We start from the raw sequence: 20,043 nt of genomic DNA on the forward strand, positions 1-20,043 counted from the left end.
GGGAAATGTCTCTAGAACTTAAATACTGTATGTAGATGCGCTGTAACCTTTTACTTGTGGGAACTAGGGCACATCAGAAGTTTGCTTCCTTTTCCAGCTAACCATAAACCCACAATGAAGGGAGAAAGGAAAATTTAGTGGACACCTGGAGTGGGGCAGGCAGGGGAAGGTGTCAAAAACCACAGGAGGTGAAAATGCAGGAACAGCCTCATCACAGACTCTCTGGCAATCATGCCAGAAGCAAATTACTTTCCATAGGCTTCTGTCTAGCCATTCTTTCTCAGCTTCTGATTGCTTTCTCCTATATTCTTGTGCTGCAATCTTTTTTAGTTCATACTCAAGAGTCATTCCACATACACCTCCCTCTTTCCTCCATTTCTTCTCTTCCTTCCTAACCATGTTAAAATCTAAGCCACAGTGATTGGGACACATGAACACATAATGTCGTTACAAGTGTCTACCTGGGCTCACATGTGCGCAGCCAATGTTCATATACACATTACTGAGAGGTTTAGGATCTTTTGCTGGAGTTTTTACATGCACTTGTTATGTACTTCTTTGGGAAGCTTCAAGAGGACAGTCAGATGGATCCAGCAGAGATCTATACTGTCGTCAAACCCCCTATTAGCCACTTTAAAAGCAGGTATGGCAATTCTGTTCTAGCATTTGATCTTTTTAATGTTATCTTATCAACACCAATTATAAACGCAATTATAGCATCTCCTGAGCACCAAACACTACACTAGAAGTGGACTGTGGGGATAATAAACTGTCAAGTCATCAAGGGGGGGGGTTGTTGGGAGGGGGGAATCCAGACTATTTCTGAAAAATGTAAAAGGTATCCCAAGATATCTTTGCATTACAATTGCCCTCAAGATAGGTTATTACATTTTTTTCAGAAGAAATAAGTATAGTCTGAAGAAGCTTCCCCTAGCCTGGTCCTCTCTAGAATTTTTGGACCAATGGCCAGGCACAATGTAAACTCTAGTCCAGCAACAGTTGGAAGGCACCAGGTTAGTTTAAATGACCACTTCATACAAGACTATTTATCTTATATATGAGCAGCACAAGTTATTCTTGGCCAGATTTGTACCCACTATCATATGGAAAAGCAAGAGTGTGGACTAGGTTATAGGTATTTATAGTCCACCATTTACCATGTGGTCCCATGCTGTTTGTATAAATACAGTCAGTAGTAATGGCCAGATGCATTTTCTATGATTGTGGCATTTGAGGGCATAGCTTTGGGTTGTCACTGGCAGTTATATTAGTTTGGAGTGGTATTTTCCCATATAACCATGACCTTAAAATTGGTTCATGTTGTTTCTCTGTAGGAAGGAAGGGAAGATTGCATGTGAATTTTCAACAATTTGGGTCAGTTATGTGCCCCCCCCCAAAGGATGTGGGACTTGGTAGGTGCATAATGGCGCTTACCTCTGACACTAGCTGTGGTTAGCCCCATCTGTACTTAAAAGTGAGTGGTGATGCATCTCCCCAACCATAACACCAAGTTGATGGCAAGGCAAATTCCCATTCACTTCCTCATGGCACAAGTCGCATTTGACAAACTACAGTAGGATCAGTCAGAAAGTCACTCTGCTCTCACAGTCACACATATTATGCATGCATATTATTTAAGATCTAAATATTAGCTGTACACATTTATATGTATCTAGGACCTGTTAGCTATAATGGGGCTTAATCACATGGCCTACATAAAAGCCCCAGGTGGTAAAAAGATACTAAGGTTGCAACCCTAAATTCACTTACCTGGGAGTATGCCCCATTGAAATAAATGGAACTTGATTTTGAATAGACATGCATAGGATTGCACTATAAAGCATGCTATTTAAAAATCAAATAAGTCCTTTTCATTTCCAAAGGTCTAATTTTAGAACTGTTATTCCACCAGACTGATGACACTGCTATTATTCAAAAGTATTGCAAATACCGCCCCTGCTCTTTGAGAACCAAATTCCCTTCATATCTCTCTTGTGACCCGAGATGCCCATATGCATGAATTCATTGTCAACTCCAGAATCCAGTCAAAGAGTTGTCTTGGCATTGCATAAGTTTTATGGATCAATCACAAAATTAACCTCCTTTTGAAAAAAATGGAATTTGCTTGGAGGGGATTGATTATAAAGTGGGTAGGTGTGCACATATACCTATGTGTAAATGTTTACGCGCGTGCGCACACACACAAATAAAACATTTCCGTTTTTACATTCTTCAGCTGCTGTTATATGAAGAGAAATCTTGCAAGTGCTATTTGATGCTTGGCCAATGGCGTCAGGAATTAGAGGGCATTCTCCTGGGCGCAGGACCAACTGACCAATAGCGGCACCTGGCCAGGGCAAAGATAAATTCCCAGAGTCTTCAGCTTCTACACTGGCATGTCTACTGAGATAACCTTTCACATGGAATCACAGCCTGTTAGAGGGTCCTGAGGCATGTTGTAAGAGTCACAGTTCATGTGGGATGGCTTACAGGCAAAATATATTGAACCTTGTGCTTGATCTGAGAACGTAACCTCTTAGAACAGTCTTTCCCATCCCAGTGTCCTCCAGATAATTGGACTATACTCCCATTACCCAACCACTGGGCCATGCTGGCTGAGGCTGATGGCAGTTGTAGTCCAAGGCATATGGGGGGGGGCACTAGATTGGGGAAGGCTATCTTAGGGTATAAGTGGACAGACTTCAGACTTCTCAGATCTGCTTTATATTTACCATAACTCTAAGATTTACCAATGAGACCCAGGTACAAAGGACATAATGTTAGCCCAGGGATTTGTTTTCAGTATCACAACTGAACTGAGCAGATACCGTAGTCTTTTCGCTCAAAAGTCCACTCCCAGTTAGCTTTCCTTATTCCAGCAGTCTAATTTAGGTGGGGAAATACTTTTTGTTGTTGCTATTGTTAAGCATTTGAGAGTCAATCCCCTCTTGCCAATCGGATGGAAATCACCCAGAAATCTAAGAGGATAATCCTGACCTATATCTGCCACCTTTGTCTTATCACTGTTGTAGTGGTAATGATGATTAAACTGTGTGTTGTTGTTTTTTTAGGGATGATTGTCTACCATTAGTGATCTTCACACCGAGTTACCTTTGATTAACCTCTGAGGAAACCCAGGGTTCCCTGAAAAACAGTTTGACGAAACCCCCTGAAACATTTTGAAACTATCATGTTCTAACAGTGGCCAGCCAGGTGCTTATGAGAAGCCTGCAGACAGGACTTGAGCCAACTAGCATTCTTTCCACTTCTAATTTCCAGCAACTGGCAATCTTCCAGCAACTGGAGGCATCTTCCATAATTTTTCCTAATCTTTTAAAAAGCCATCCTAGTTAGTGATCATCCCTACATCTCATGGGGGTAAATTCCATAGCCCAGCTATGTGCTGTGTGAAGAAGAACTTTATTTTATGTTACAGGTAGGTAGCCATGTTGGTCTGCCATAGTCGAAACAAAATTAAAAAAAATTCCTTCCAGTAGCACCTTAGAGACCAACTTAAGTTTGTCATTGGTATGAGCTTTCGTGTGCATGCACACTTCTTCCATATCTGAAGAAGTGTGCATGCACACGAAAGCTCATGCCAATGACAAACTTAAGTTGGTCTCTAAGGTGCTACTGGAAGGAATTTTTAAATCTTATTTTATGTGTTCTGCATCTTTCAACACTCAGTTCTGTTGAATGGCCCCAGCCTCTAGTATTATGGGAGAATGAGCAGGGGCGGTGCCAGTGGGGGGGGGATCTTATTATCTACTTTCTTCATGTCATGCACCAGCTCTATCATTTATTTTTCTAAATTAAAAAGCCTCAGATGTTGTAACCTTTCCTCACAGAAGAGTTGCTCAAACCCCCTGATACTTTTGGTTAGATTACTTTAAAGAGCTCTACAATATCCTTTTTGAGGTGATATGACCAGAATTGTACAGACTATTCCAAGTGTGGTATTTAGGATTGTAGTCCTTAGGCAATCTAGTACATAGTTCAGAGGGATTTTTGTATAAATCTGGTAAAAATGGAAAATAATAATAAAAAATAATAAAAATGGGTGAGCTCTCTTTATAAAATAAAAGGCGTTTCTAGCAAAATAAAACTTTGCAGCAAAACAGCAGGAAGCTGCGAAAATAAAATTGCAATGGATGAAATATATAGTATATGCTACGGAAAGCAATTATTGAGGAACACATGCTTCATTACAAGACATTTTTACAGCAAGCCCACTTTGCATCACTAAAATTATACATGAATACAAAATAGAAAATTGCATATAATGAAGTACACTAACTTAGCATCGAAGACAAACTGACATGAAAAGGTAGATGTACAATTTACATAGATAATTGCAGGCTTGTAAATAACCACTTGCCTAGTTGCTGGTGGTGAGTAAGTACTGCCTCCAGGAGACTAGGTAGGAAAAGGTTATTTCCTTTTTTTTTAGGGCACTACTGACTCATGTAAGTACAGTATGTGTGGGCAACTGGGTCATTTTAAAAATTGCAACAGAGGATGTGTTATTTGCCACACTGCCAAACAAAATGATTGGGGCATATTGTACCAAATAGATTTGGGGGGGAAAGGGCTCTGATTTCCTGGCTGCTGCTGGCGCAGCAAATTATCAGCTGTATCCAAGTAACAGCCATCTTTTCTTCACATGCAGCAGTCTGTGTGAAACCTACAGTGTGCATGTATGGTTTGACAGATCAGTGCCAAAGTATTTTACTTCCATTGGGAGTGCAGTCAGTGATTCCTTTGCCACATTTTTACTGGATCACTGCACTATGGATATAATGCAAATCAGATTTATCCTGCCTTCATGCCCCTACCAGCAAAATTAAAAATAAAAATAAAAATATCGCATTACAGGCTTCGAGCCACAGGTATCTTAATTTTATTCTGCAAAAGAATTCTCTTTTCAGTACTCCTAACCAATGAATCAACCAATTATCACTTGCTCGGTTTGAGAAAGGAGCAAAGGCACCACCACCCCCCACAAAACCTATTGAAACATTCTTAGTTCAATTGATAACTGCTGCTGCTCTAAGACCTTGGGGAAGCCCAGCTATGCTGGCATAACTGGGTGAGGAGCTTCAACTGACATTCACATCCCTGTCAATGAGCAAACTTTGCATCCACCTAGTAGAGGGAATTTCCATCCCACTGGTGTCAATGGGAGGGCAAAATTACAATCGCTTTCCCCATTATCTGCCCTGCCCTTGTCACCGTGACAGAACATAGGAAATGCTGTAACTCAACACCCACTCACAACACTACCAGTAATACAAACTACGCATAAACCATACATCAAATGATAGGTGGTGAGGCACAGGGCTGTATCAATGATGTTACACAGACTTTGAGCTCACAACAGGGAACCCTGTTGAAAGGAAAAGGGACACTTAGCATAAAAAAGGGACACTTAGCATAAAAAGAGATCACTTCGCAGAAGATTTATGTCCTAAGCACCACCAGACGTTTCTGCACATTGTGAACACTTCCTACCCCTAGAACCCTGGAAGCTACCCTGCCTCAAGGCTCCAGGCAGGACCAGCCAACACCAATCTCTACTCCTGTATAACAGCTGGGAATGCAAGGATAGAATACCCTACACCAGGCACGTCCAACAGGTAGATTCTGATCTACCGGTAGATCACTGGACGTCTGTGGTAGATCACTGGTAAACTACTGGCTCCCCCCGAAGAAGCTCAACAACTCTGGCTCCCCTAAAAAAGCTCAGCATTTTTGCCCTGCTTTCCTCCCCCCCCAAAGATAGCTCAACAACTTTGACCTGAACCCCTAAAATGGGGCTTTCCTTCTCCTGGAAAAAACCCTGAAAGGGGGTAGATCACTGCCAGTTTTTAACTCTGAGAGTAGATCGCAGTCTCTTGGGAGTTGGCCACCCCTGCCCTACACAGATAAAAAAGAGAAGTGTGAATCACGTGCTGTAATGGGGAGCTGCTCCAAGCGTATTCCTTGCCTATGCATACAAATGCTGAGCCTGATCTGAACTGTATTGCTCTAACGGTGCAATATGGTGTCCACCTACACAGGCAAGCAGGTAAGCTCTCTGTTGGCGATCTCTTACCTGCTCATACAAACACTTACTGTTTCAAAGACTATGCACTCCAGCTGCTATCTATTGTTTGCTGTCCTCTCTGTGTCTCTCTGTCTCCCCTTGTTCTCCACAAGCAGCTCTTCCACAAACACAGCACCAATCTCACAGTTCTCACAATACCAGCCAGTCCCACCTCATAACCTGTAGAAGCAGTAACAAGGATGCTCTCGGCTGTTCCTCTGTGAGCTTGTTTACCCCAGGCAGGCTGCCACACCCTTGCAAAGGTTAATTGCAGACAGTTGTACCACGGATGATGCTCCCAGTACGGAGCTAGTACCTGATAGATCAACAAGCCTGCTACCCTTCTGCTGTCAAACCACTGACCAAGACACAGAAGCCTTGTTGAGATGAGTGTTTGGCAACCCTATACTGTACATACTTCTTTCCCTTTCAGAATCTCATATATTCTGAGTAAGAACTTTGTGTCACGTGTGTAGTTTCTTTGTTGCTATGGATGGGCAGAAAGGTACTCCTTTGCTCCTCTCTAGTTTAATCTTGTCTCAGCTGGCCTCAGGATTGGATGGTAAGAAGAAGAGTGGCCTCTCCCCTCTCTGCTTACTGTGGTTCTCTTGACTATGAGGGGGTCAGGCATCTCAGAGTGCACAGATAGGATAAGTGCTGCTGCCAGGTTATACAAGGCAGTCAGTTTGCAGGAGAGGGAGGTTTCGTGGGGCTGTGCCACTTGCCTGACCCCCCCCCCCGGTCTACTCATTGCTGCATGCTGGGACAGAGGGGGAGGGAGCAGGGCAGCAGCAGCAGGGTGGGCATGGTACAAATGGAGCCAATGCAGTTTTCTTGCCAGAACATCTGCACCATGCTGACCTCATTGCCACTACACGCCTATCTATCCCAGTATACAGCAGACTCAGCCAGAGGGAGGTCAGGTAAGTGGTACAGCCCTATCACACCATCTGCTACTGATAGCAGGAGGGCGTCTTGATCACATGGATTGCCAGTCGGAAGGGTGTGCTAAAAGGGCTGGTTGCAACACTCCTGGTGATTGGCTCATGCGTGCCTCCTGTTTTCCTAATGTGGTATGTACAGGGACTTCCAATGTATCAAACAGGAGCTGTTCCACCATACCAGGAATCCTCCTGCAGTCCTCGTGCTCCTGGGATCCTGGTGGGTCTTGAAACTGGGGTTGGGGTGTGAGCCACTGTAGGCTGCTTTTGCCACCAGCCTGTGTCTAGGGCTGCCCCCTTTGCCTCTCTCAACCCTGCCCTTCAGTTATTTGGCCATGGAACCATTCCCTCCCTTGAGGGTCTTGAAGCCATGTCATGGGAGAACTCTCTCTCTCTCTCTCTCTCTCTCTCTCTCTCTCTCTCTCTCTGTGTGTGTGTGTGTGTGTGTATTTGTGTGTAGACCAGGCACCCCCAAACTTCGGCCCTCCAGATGTTTTGGACTACAATTCCCATCCTCCCCGACCACTGGTCCTGTTAGCTAAATATAATGGGAGTTGTAGGCCAAAACATCTGGAGGGCCACAGTTTTGGGGATGCCTGGTGTAGACACTCTACCCAGGAAGATATATTGATGCTGTATTGTGTCTTTTCTATATTTCCCCATGTACTGTGTTCCTAAAATACTGCTTGTAGGTGGCATGAGTGAATTTGAACTCCGGCCTATAGGGATGCCTTGGGACTGGAAGCACTGGGGTTGTTGCTAGCTGTGCCAATGGGGGTAGTGGAGTGGGAGCACTTGGTGGTACCACCTTGCATGAGTTGTGTTTGATGATGCAAGGTGGATGTTGGGAGCATGTCCCCTTCATTCAAAGGGGGCCTTCATGTGTGGGTGGCATGTCAATATCATTGCTGGCACAGTCCCTGGTCAAATTGGTCAATATATAGTGAATTTTGTGTTTGTCGTGTTGTGTATAAAGTTCTGTGGCACTTTCACCAGCGTAGCAGCAGTAGAGCTCTGGATTTTTCAGCCCACCCCACCATTTGCATTGCTACAGAAATTACATTTTACATCATTGTGTATTAAACTACAATACAGATTTGCAAGGCGAATGTACAAATTCCCACATATAAATTAACCAACAGATGTATGGGTGGGTGTGAACTTGTTTGAAAGTAATTATTTTACACCCCAATCATAAGCATGTTTACTTGGAAGTAAGGGAGGGCAAATATGTCAATTTTTGTTTCCTTCAGTTCCTCATCACCCCACCCCACCCCATTTTAGAGTTCTCTACATTTCCAGATCAGTTTGCAATTTTTTTTAAAAAAAAAGTCTTCATGCAATTTAAACAGCAAAATTATCTCAATATACACATTTCTGTAAAGCAATTTCTCCTAATGCGATGCATTTTGTGTGTGCTATTTTCACTAATATACACATTAGTATGCACACCATATCCTAGTCTATGCATTTCTTTACACATCACTTGTCTGGAGAACTAGATTACAAAATTTCTGGAAGTGTGAATTTTGAACTATAGATATGTTTCAGAATGTGTGAATTAAGTTGACCTTTAAATGCAAACTGAATGCAATTTCTCCCCCATCGAAGTAAACCAGATTGGTAACAATAGGATTATAACTTACAAAATACATGTGTTTACAATTGCACAGCAAGTATCAGTAAACACACAAAAGGTTGAAGCAGAGTGATAAAGTTTCATGCACAAATAATTCTCATTTGATAAAAGATGAAATAAAACAATAAAATGGCAAGCATCTCCTTCCCAGAACACACACCATACGTGAAATATTCCAGTTGCTATCAGCGAAATGTACTGCACACAAAATTTGGACAGTCAAGCATTTCAACCTAATACCATCAAAGCAGGTTTTAGGAACATCCCTAGATACAATATGAAAAAGCTCAGTATGTGCTCTGCTAACATCAGTACAAAAATTATGACTGATTCTAATTGCATTCAGTTTCCCCCCTTCATCTATAACTTTCTGGAATCAACTGGAAGGCAAGTACTAAATCAACACCTGATTCTAGAAGGCAAATACTAATTTTCCCAGAATCTACAAACATGGAAAACTGGTTCATAATTATTATTTAGCAACCTAAAACATCATAGGAAACCATAGCAATATTTTTCCACACAAGTGGCAAGTATTAATAGTTATCCAAATTTAATTAAACAATCTTTTATGCAACCCCACACTACCCCTTTCTTAAAAAAGAAGTTTAGGGAATCAGTAGATTGATGTTTTTAAAGACAGGCAAATTATATGTCATCACCTGTAAGGGCAACAATGTGGTTTAGAACCAATAATAAATAGTGGATCCGATGTTCTTAATTTTCCTTAAAACAAGACAGTTTTGATTAACAAATCCCGTAGTACATTTTCTAGGAGAATATACAAGAAACTCTCCAAGTGTATTCTATAAATAGGTTCTATAAACATTTTGTATATGAAACAGAGGGTACAAAAATGCAAATGGTTTAAGTGAAGGTAATATTTTCAATATGCTATGCTAATATGGATTGGATCTGTGCATCTTTCCCACATACTGAAATTGTAACATATGACTAAAGGAACATTCCCTAATAGAGAATCAACCTGAATTGTTGCTTCTGCTTGTTGGGTTGCCTTCTTAAAGGAGTCACCTTAATTTCTCATTTTACACTATTGTTGTTCACATAACAACTCTTATGATCTAATGATGTTTTAAGCAGATCACTAGCTTTAGTGATTAGCTCATTTTAAATATAATGCAATTATTAAATACAATCCCTCTCCCATAAATGATAAGTCAAACAAATATGTGTGGGTATCAAGGATGCTTGAGTTGCTAAGGCCATAAAGTGGCATCACTGTGTGTAAAACTAAGCAAACAGGACAACAAATAGGGGTATTAATGTTGCTTCGCTGAGGCTGCTCTTGGGCAGATACAGCGACTATCAGCTATAAGCATTGCACTACCTTTACTAAAAAAAAAAAAGATGACTAGATTGTGGAAATCAGTGTCACTGTTATTTTATTGTCACTAGTTGCTGTTGTAAGGTAATTCACTTGGCTATGCCACTGCTTTCCAAAAAAGAAAAAAAAGGAAAAGCTAATTCACCCTTTCAGCAATAATTTAACAGTCTAAAACATTCTTCTTAAATTTTATCAGGAACGTATATGTGTTGGTTTAGTTTACGTTTCCATAAGTGAAACTTCTTATTAAGTACAAGTTACATCCTAGAAAGCAGTGCATGGCTTTCTTAGCCAAGAAAAGCATTTCAGTATTGATACACCTTGTGATAGGAAGGACCTCGTTTCCCAGAAGTGCAAACCTTACATGCTAGTACAAGTGGCAAAGTATAGAACCAATTAAACTGAAGAGGGGAAGGGGTTGTTGTTTTTGTTGTTGTTCCTGAGGTCTTCCTAGTTTTAGTTATGGCAGGGATGATGCTAGCTTTGTAACAGCATCTGCAGTTTTAAAAACCAGAATTACCAAAAAAAAATTCAAGGGAGAGAGAGAGAGAGAGATCAGATTTCCCATTACACTGATTTTATGGTCTGTTTGCACTTTGATCAAATCCATCTGAAGCAGGAATATATATGTGTGTGTGTGTAACAGCTCCCTACCACCACCAAGAGTGCACTGCACTGTGCGTAAAGACAGAAAAACCAGAAATGTAAATCCACAATTGCATGATGCACCTGGTGTATCCATATAGGTAAGACTCCTGAAATATAGTTCCAATATAGTTAAGACTCCTCCAATTACTGTTACTTGAACTGCCTTCCCTTGGGAGGCTCACACACCTAGTGATAAACCGTGCTTAAAAGCAGCCCAAAGAGACAAAATGAAGGAACGGTGGGGAGCCCACAGTGCTAGACTGTCCAAAGAAAGGGAAAGAAATTCAGCAAAATCAGTGTTAAGGTTCAGAAAGGTAGTGTTAAGACAACTGTCCATGGTTTTCCAACTGGTGACAGAGCATTCCCAGTGCGTTAAGAAATGTAATGATTAAAAATCAACCATGGCTGGAGTGAGCAAGCTACAGAGGCTGCAAAAACAGGGTGTAGTGGGAATTGGGGTTCCCCCACATTCAACACTCTGAGGATTCTCCACTTCAACAACTGTAGATTCTTAAAGTGGCAGTGCCCCAGAATGCTTGCCCTGCCTTCTCATGCTATCAGCTTTCTAATACTGAAACAATGGGATGTATTATAAAATACAGAACACACTACATACTAGTTATTACTTCACTCAAAACACAAAAAAATTATATGGATCTTTATACAATTTATTCAGGGGAAATCTTTCTCTGTGTGTGTCTTCATTAAAACTTGCTTTCTTAAAAAATAAATAAATAAATGCCCTGAATGCACTTAGATTGACACTGGAAATAATTATTTTTTTTACTTGATTCAATTCACAAATTACAATTATAAAACACATTTCTCTTTCCTAACATTGTGCTTCAGATTGGAACAATGGGTGATCATTGCAAATATGAATTGTCTCTTAGAGCTGCTTCATGCTGGGAATTCTTTGTATTCATAAATTATAAAAATCTACAAAATCTAAAGGCAAAGAAACAGAGCACAACAAAAGGGAATAATAAAGGTTTAGTGGATTTACTGTTGCATCATGTTATCCTTCCAAGGCTGCTTTCAACCATTAGTATACACAACTCTTTGCTCCACGCAGTGGGTAGGAAATACACTGAAATCTGTATAGAGCTCTCAGGTTTTTTATCCTTGGCTTCAGAGGGTGGGATGGGACACAAGTTAGAATCTAGTTAGCAGATATTGAAGAGCAACGTATTTTGTTGTAGTTACAGACCATTCACAACCCACCTAGTACAGTTGAAATAGTTGGAGGAACACTGATTTAGACACTTTGGTATGAATGAAGATAAAGTAGCATAAAGCAATCCCACATATTCGGTATCACTCCCTTTATCTGGCATTAATTAATATGAAACAATTATCTTTCCAATTCTATACCAATAATTACCAGCCTAGACTAGAATTACCATTTCAGCCATGAGCTTTAACTAGAAGGGTGGGTAGGAATCCATTCATTTACCTCTCTTTGACACCCCGAGTGGGAGTGTGACAAGAATATCTAAACAACTGTGGATAAGTCCTTGCCTTAACCAAATGCCATGATTTGGTTGAGAACCAAGCACTTTAAATGCCTGTAATCCAAACAATTCAGTGGGTAGCCCTGGGCACATCCCTTTCCCACTTCTGTACAATGGGCACAATTACTTATCCCACAGACTTGGGATGACATTTTTAGCGTAGCTTAGCTGCCTCTTAACACACTGGAAGCATCCAGTTTTGATAATCAATTCTAGGCGGTTAAATAAGACAAGGGCTTTCTTTGCCAGTCCCAAAGCATGCTTATGTACTGAAAGCGAGGGTTCTCCTTCACATTACTGAGAGGGGGAGAGAGCTTCTTCAGAACAATTAACCCAGAGACAGCCTCAGTTTCCCTCCTGTAAAATGGGCACGACCCTAATCTACAAGTTGGAGGTTTCTCGCACTGCAAGCTCTACAAAGCTCCTAGAAGTAGCAGTTCCCCCCTTCTTTGCCCTTTACCAGCGAGTTGTGGCCCAAGTTTGGAAACCGCAGGTCATTCCTTCCAAGGCACACACAAGCGCATAGGGGACATACACACACACACACACACACACACACACACACACGCACACGTACACACATACACAAAACACACACACCTTGGCGCCGCAACCTCCTCTTCTTGAGGCCAAAGATGCGGACCTTGGAAAAGATATCCACCAGGTTCCCATTGCAAAGCCCGCGGTTCTTGCTGGGGCTGTTGCGCCTCCTGCTGGCCGAGGGCCGGTCCCAATGTTGCAAGTCGCGCGCCTGGCGCTTCTGCCGGATCAAGCCGCTGGCGATGGCCGCGGCCATGGCCTCGGTCCGTCGTCGGGCGCTCCGCGTCCGCGAGCGCCCTGCCCAAACGCAGCGGAGACGGGCGCGGGGCTTGGCTCAGCCGAGGCGCCGACCCATCTCCGGAAGGCCAAGGACGGGCAACTGGAAAGAAAGGCGCGGGTATGGGTGGTGGCGGCGAGGAAAAGTCCTCTGGTCACCACATGGAGTCGCCTGGCTTCAGGCCGAGCGGGAGCAGCAACAAGCAGCACCCGCGGCGGATGCCGTGTCTTCGGCGCACGGCTTATTCTGCCCGCTGGTCCATGGCTGCTGTCGCCGCTGCCGCCGCCGCCGCCGCCGCTCCGGCCGCCGGCGCCGTGTCCTCCTCGTCGTCGGGGCTGCCTCCGAGTGCCTGAGAAAGCAGCATCTGGAGACCGCCCGCTTCGGCTCCGGAGAGAGAGCGCGAGCCTTAATCGCGGCGCTTCAGTCCCACCCTAGCCGCCACCCCGCCACACACTCACACGCGCACACACTCGCGCTCACCCTCCTTCTCCCTTCCCGAGACGACTGAGGGAGGGGATTTGTCCTTGGGGTGGGAGAGAGGGGAGAGGGGGGGAAAGGAGGAGGGGTAAATCGCACCACACGAAAACCCAACAGCAAGGAGAATGCTAATCAAAGGGAAGGGGGCGAGGGAAAGAGAGGTGGGCTCAAAAAGCCTCGCCGCAATTGAAGGGAGGAAATTGCTTGTCGCCGAGAGAAGCCCACGCTGCCGCCCCTCGGCTTCCAGTCAGGCTTTTGTGACTGCCGGGAGCTTGTGTGTGAGAGTGTGCGTTGCGCGGGCGCGCGCGTAGGGCAGAGCGCGCGCGTGTGGTTCATCATCTCTGTGTTTGTGTGTGTGTGAGAGAGAGAGAGGCGGAGGAAGGGGGGGCAGAGGTTAGGTGCTTGACTGAGGGAAATTATGCACGGGAAAGTGTGAGACGGCGCGCGCACGGATGTGAGAAAGAGAGACGGAGAAGTTGTAATTTGGTGTCTCTGTACGCCTCTCTCCCTCGCTCCAGAAAGTCTCAGCTCTCTGGGTGAAAGTGCAGTCAGAGCCAGGAAAGCGACAGACTGCTTCCGCGACTTTCCCTCGCGTTCCCGCCACACAGTCTTGCCTGCCTTGCCCCACCCGGAATAAGCGGACACCCCGCGAGACCCCGAGTTAACCGGGGTTAGAATTACGAATTAACGGCCAGCACCGTAACGCCACCCCCCGTGCATTCAAGATTCGCACATGTGGTGGTGGGGTTGCAAGAGCAGAGAGGCTCTTCCCTACGTAACCACGATAGACTGGCGTCGCGCGCGGGTCTCTTTGTTGTCCCCGCCGAGGCGGCTCTCTCTGGGGAACATTTGTGGCTGCTTTGCCTACGGCGGGGCTGACGGGATACTCTTGCGGAAGGACGCGGCGGGGATGGCGCCCAGAGGCGCGCGCCGCCTTAGGGCCGGCGGCGGTTGCGCGAGAGTCACAAGTCGGCGGTGCCCAAACCCAGCCGTTCTGCTTCGGCGGCGGCAGCACCCTATTCTCTCGGGGCTCGGAACCGGACACGCTGCTGCTTGAGGCGAAGACTAATTCCCAGGCAGGGGAGGATGAGCTGGGAAGGGAAAGAGAGAGATAGGCGCGCTTTCTGCTCCAGAGCATCAGCGCCTGGCTGTGGCTTCTCGGACGCAGCGAGCTGACCAACAAAGACAGTCTTGGCTCGCGATCTCTCTGGGCTTGTCTTGTTTCCATGTGGAAGGAGGAAAACAGGGAAGGGAGATGGAGCCAGGCGTTCCAGGCATCATGGCATTCAAAGGAAGGGCGAACCGGTTCCTCTTAAGATCATCTTTCAAAACAGGACGGATTCAGTAGCTTCTATTGCCAAGCAAACACATTTAGTTGTACAGGTGGGCACCACTAGATTTATTGAGTTCTGTAGTGGCCACTGAAAACTCAACTTCACCCTGTAGTCTGTGAGGCTGGAATTTGGCTCTCATTTGTGCACCACTGGTTGTTTTTTTAAAGTTTTATGGAAAAAAGAGCCCCGAGATTCTGTGATTAATTTATTTGTCTGCCAAGAGCTCAAGCATGTAATTATGATAACTGCGTGCTCCAGTCAAACTCTACATGTCTGCTACAGATGGAGGCTCAGATGCAGGGGAAAAAACTCATATTTGTTGCTGGGCAGGTGCGGTGCATTTTCTTTCATTGACACCTTAGCACAACAACGCCAGCTAGGGCAAGCAGGACTTCCAACCTGGATTGATTCCGAGCTTCACCTGTCTGCCACACAACAGACAACCCACTACCAGTATGGCACCAGAATGAGTGCCATGTGGTGCAGTGGTTAGAGTGCTGGGAGACCAGGGTTAAAATCCCCACTCAGCTGTGAAGCTTGCTGGGTGACCTTGGGCGAGTCGCTAACTCTTAGGATAAAATGGGGATGAGAACTGTGTATGCCACCACGAGCTCCTTCAAGGGTGGCAACTTGAATAAAATATTTTTTGGGGGTGGGCAGGTAAGTCCCGCCTCACACAATCAATCACAAGACATGGTGCACACACACCATTTGAATGGCAATACCTATCAATTGGGGGGGGGCTTGTTGTGCCCTCAAATATTGTATGGGGGGGGGCAATGGGACCTCAGCCCCTAGGAGTTGACTCCTATGATACAAATGATAATGCTAATGCTAATGCTAATAATATGGTTTGTGAGGATTCCAGACATAAAAAGTATTCTGCAGACACGCCCATACTTGGTACCAGATTAATCTGTCGCTGCCAAGATAGTTATACTGAACAAAATAGATTTTCAATTATGTATTAACTATAACAACATTCACTTGTGAAACTTCATTAACTTTAGAACCTCACTTGCTATGTGAACTTTTAACTTAGACAAAACCCACTACAAGCCTATGTAAGGAACTACTCTTTAAGAGATACATACAGATCTACAGCTTCCTGTCCCATCCAAAGCATCTGATAACTGGAAGATTGGATGAGCAAGAGAACTATTTACAGCCTTACTCATTATTCCCCTTCAAACAGATCTTTTTCAACTTTAGCTGAACCTGTGAGCTTCAGTTGAACTTTAGGTGAAAAAGTAGTGCTTACATTTTTTTTTTAATGCTTAGGCACACCCTTTAAAACAAAATCTCCCAAATATGAACACCAGAGCAGTCCATTGTTAGTTGATTATTTTGTATCTCTAAAGACAACTGCCAGCATCCTCTAAAATTATTTTATTAACAAAGCATAGTTACTTACATCAAGTCGAAGATGTTATGGTTTTAATTCTATCCTCCAGCTTCAATTTTTGTTCTTTTACATTAGACCAACATGGAGAAGCACATTTTCAGATATCTGGAGAATGTATTTTTGTGCTTCTGTGGTTTTTTTTTTTTGAAGTGGTTATGAATAAATGGAAATGCAAGCATTTATATTTTGTGCCAATACAAGGAATTCCTCCTGCTAGAACTTGCCCAATACAATTTACTGGCATTAAACACTATTTGTTTCATCTGCATTTTGCTTTGGAATATATTCTTCAACACACAACATAATGTTATCATTTTTCAAAGCCCAATGTTTTCTGCACAAATATGCTGTTTGCAAGGAACAGCTTTGACAGACTGCAGTGTTCTGTGGGAGCTTTCTCTTGATCTCCTTTAACTGCCTGCTCACTTTAATCAGGACCTTGGACAGTAGGGCGTGTTGAATTTTTCATCTTTAAAAATCCTGATTTGAGGGGTGTTAAAAAGTTGTGGTATGATTAGGTAATTTGAAATATATTTTGGTTATTTGTAAATATTTAGGTCTTGCTTGGTAAATCTCTATGTGAAAAGTTCCTACTTTTTACCATTTTTTAATTTTTTCTGTCATTTATAAACATATAGGTTATTCCCCAATTTTGATGAAAACAGATGTTGATAAGTGCCTAAAATTGATTACAAGATACAGTGGTACCTCGCAAGATGAAATTAATTTGTTCTGCAAGTTGCTTCGTATAGCGAAAAACTCATCTTGCAAAGCATGGTTTAAAATTTTCCCGGTTTACCCGGTCTACCCATTTAGTTAATGCATTCCTATTTGTCTTGCGAAGTGCGGTCATAGGAAACTTTGTCTTGCGAGTCGCCTCGCGCAACACAAAACGCTTTCATCTTGTGAGTTTTTCATTGAGGCATTCGTCTTGTGGGGTACCACTGTATTGTAGTTCTCTTATATATGTATTGTAGTTATCTGTACTATTAATATTAATATTATACAACAGTATGTGATATCTTTTTTGCTTTCTACCACCAGTCCACCCACTGAGGTTGTTGGGGTTTCAAAGCCGAAATGCTCTGACAAGTAGATTTATTGTCTATCCAAGATAGACAGAATGGGGTGGCATGAGGACATCTAACCAGCCCTAGCGATTGTCTTCTGTGTTGCATTGGAGACTGGGGGCTGGGGTCTTGCTTGAATATGTTACAGAGCATCTCTGGTACCAGAACAATTGTGTGGTCATAGCAGAGAATTGTGTCCCTTTGTTACTCACTCCCACGCTTTGCAAACAGAATTTTATTCCCATGAAGGAGAAAAGCATGTTTTCTTTGAAGAATAGCTATGATGATAAACATGATAATGAAGTCTATGCAGAGGACTGGATAAACTACTTGGAGGTGTTAAAAATACACTGTAAAGTAGAGCTACCAAAGTTCAGTCGAGTGACGGTCATTCCTTATTGGATAAATTGGGGCGGTGCAAAAACAGCATTCTGATAGTGTAGGATTAAGGCTGTTGGGCAGGCACCCAATCTTAAGAGAAGGATTGCCACATTTTAAGAAAGACAAGATTTTAGTTCCTTCAATAGTAGCATGGATAATAAGCACTATGGTAACCCTTCTATCACAGTGATGGAAGGATGGAAATACTATATATTCTCCTGCTTCAGAACCATTAAATGAACAGAAGTCTTGACCTGCATGGAATATGGTTTCTCTAAGTCTGACACCATCTTTGTGAGGATCAAGAGCAGGCCTTTAGATTCTACAGGAATCAAATTTTAACAGTGTACACTTCTTTTGAAGAGCATGGTCCAGGGGGCTTCTGCCAGTGGCTCTCCTACTCAGATGTGGGCCCTCAGCAGATACATGATCTTTGGGCAAAAAAAATGAAAGGCACAAATACAAGATGGGTGACACCTGGCTTGAGAGCAGTACATGTGAAAAGGATCTAGGAGTCTTGGTAGACCACAAACTTGACATGAGTCAGCAGTGTGATGCAGCAGCTAAAAAAGCCAATGCAATTCTGGGCTGCATCAATAGGAGTATAGCATCTAGATCAAGGGAAGTAATTGTACCACTGTATTCCACTCTGGTCAGACCTCACCTGGAGTACTGTGTCCAGTTCTGGGCACCACAGTTTAAGAAGGATACTGACAAGCTGGAACGTGTCCAGAAGAGGGCAACCAAAATGGTCAAAGGCCAGGAAATGATGCCTTATGAGGAATGGCTTAGGGAGCTGGGTATGTTTAGCCTGGAGAAGAGAAGGTTAAGGGGTGATATGATAGCCATGTTCAAATATATAAAAGGATGTCATATAGAGGAGGTAGAAAGGTTGTTTTCTGCTGCTCTAGAGAAGTGGACACGGAGCAATGGATTCAAACTACAAGAAAGAAGATTCCACCTAAACATTAGGAAGAACTTCCTGACAGTAAGAGCTGTTCAGCAGTGGAATTTGCTACCAAGGAGTGTTGTGGAGTCTCCTTCTTTGGAGGTCTTTAAGCAGAGGCTTGACAGGCATATGTCAAGAATGCTTTGATGGTGTTTCCTGCTCGGCAGGGGGTTGGACTGGATGGCCCTTGTGGTCTCTTCCAACTCTACAATTCTATGATTCTATGTGATAACAGCCCTTGAAGTTGTTAATTTATTTTTCTTTTTTCTTTTTTTACTATAATAGGATGTTATATGATAAAGTAATGATATGTTGTTACAGCTGGAAACAAAATTTCTTTATATTTTCACTTGTATAAAATGATTAAAAACGTTAACTTCGCTTCAAAATGCGAGTTTTCGGCTTTTTTTAGTGTATTTCAAACAGATCTCAATTTACCAAGCTAAACATCAACCAATCATAAAAATAATTGCAGATTTGGATTCCTCATGTGCAATAACATATTTTTAGAACCCCTCATTGAGCAAATTTGAGATTTTTTTTTTCGTCCTTAAATGACATGCCCTATTGGACAGTGCAAAACAAAGGTTTTTAGTACTGTAGAAACATCCCAATTAAGGGCATGGGAAATGAGATACAACCATATTTAGCCTTATACCTAAGATGCCCCACATCAAAAACATCACCTCAGATAAAGGCTTCCTGAGTAGTTTTCATAGAATTGTAGAGTTGGAAGGGACGCCAAGGGTCATAAATTGCAGCCCCCTGCAACGCAGGAATCTCGACACAAAGCCTCCCATCCAATTTGGAACCCTGCTGAACCCTGCTTAGCTTTGCAATGTGCTAGCAGTTTTGATTGCTGCACCACATTTTGAACATGTCATGTTAAGTTCTTCACTTTGAACAAAAATGTGAACAGCAACCATTAGATTCACAGAACAGTGGTAATAATGGTGAGACTGAGAATAGCTTGTTCTCTAAAAGCTTTATATACATTAACACTAATAACAGTAATACTAAATATGTTCCATTCAACATTAAGTCCCATTGCTTTTATTGTGATATTATTATGAGTGTTTATGGCTCCAGTCTCACACCCACTTATTTAGGAGTAAGTCCTTTTAAATTCAGCAAGATGTACTTCTGAACAGGCATTATAGGATTGCACTGTGATGCTGATTGGTCCATAACTAATCCTTCCACCTCTAAAATATTACATATATTTATAACACATGATTATTATTTCTGAATGAGCACTTCGTTTGCCAACATTCAGCAAGATCAAACCTTTTAAAAGCAGCTTTAAAACGTTAGAAAATCAAAGGCAAAACACACATACAATTGTCTACCAGTGTTGTACTCCCCCATTATGGATTTTTGCTACATGGGACAGAAAATAAGTGAAAATCTCAAGCATTTTAAAAACAGCTTGAAAAAG

The 20,043-nt window shown here is 42.9% G+C and overlaps 1 protein-coding gene across 2 annotated transcripts in view; it reads right to left on the reverse strand.

The window, feature by feature from the left end:
- Positions 1–20,043, reverse strand: part of FGF14 (fibroblast growth factor 14) — a 294,840-nt gene that overhangs the window by 87,157 nt on the left and 187,640 nt on the right. The window contains exon 1 of one of the 2 annotated variants that reach the window (XM_035114704.2): positions 12,773–12,968. The exons of the other annotated variant lie outside the window; for it this stretch is intronic. Coding sequence (XP_034970595.1) covers positions 12,773–12,968 — 196 coding nt within the window. Of the gene's footprint in view, positions 1–12,772; positions 12,969–20,043 lie in introns of those variants that run through there. 2 annotated transcript variants of the gene reach the window in all.

Source organism: Zootoca vivipara, chromosome 4 (genome assembly GCF_963506605.1).
Source record: "Zootoca vivipara chromosome 4, rZooViv1.1, whole genome shotgun sequence".
Classification (NCBI taxonomy): domain Eukaryota; kingdom Metazoa; phylum Chordata; class Lepidosauria; order Squamata; family Lacertidae; genus Zootoca; species Zootoca vivipara.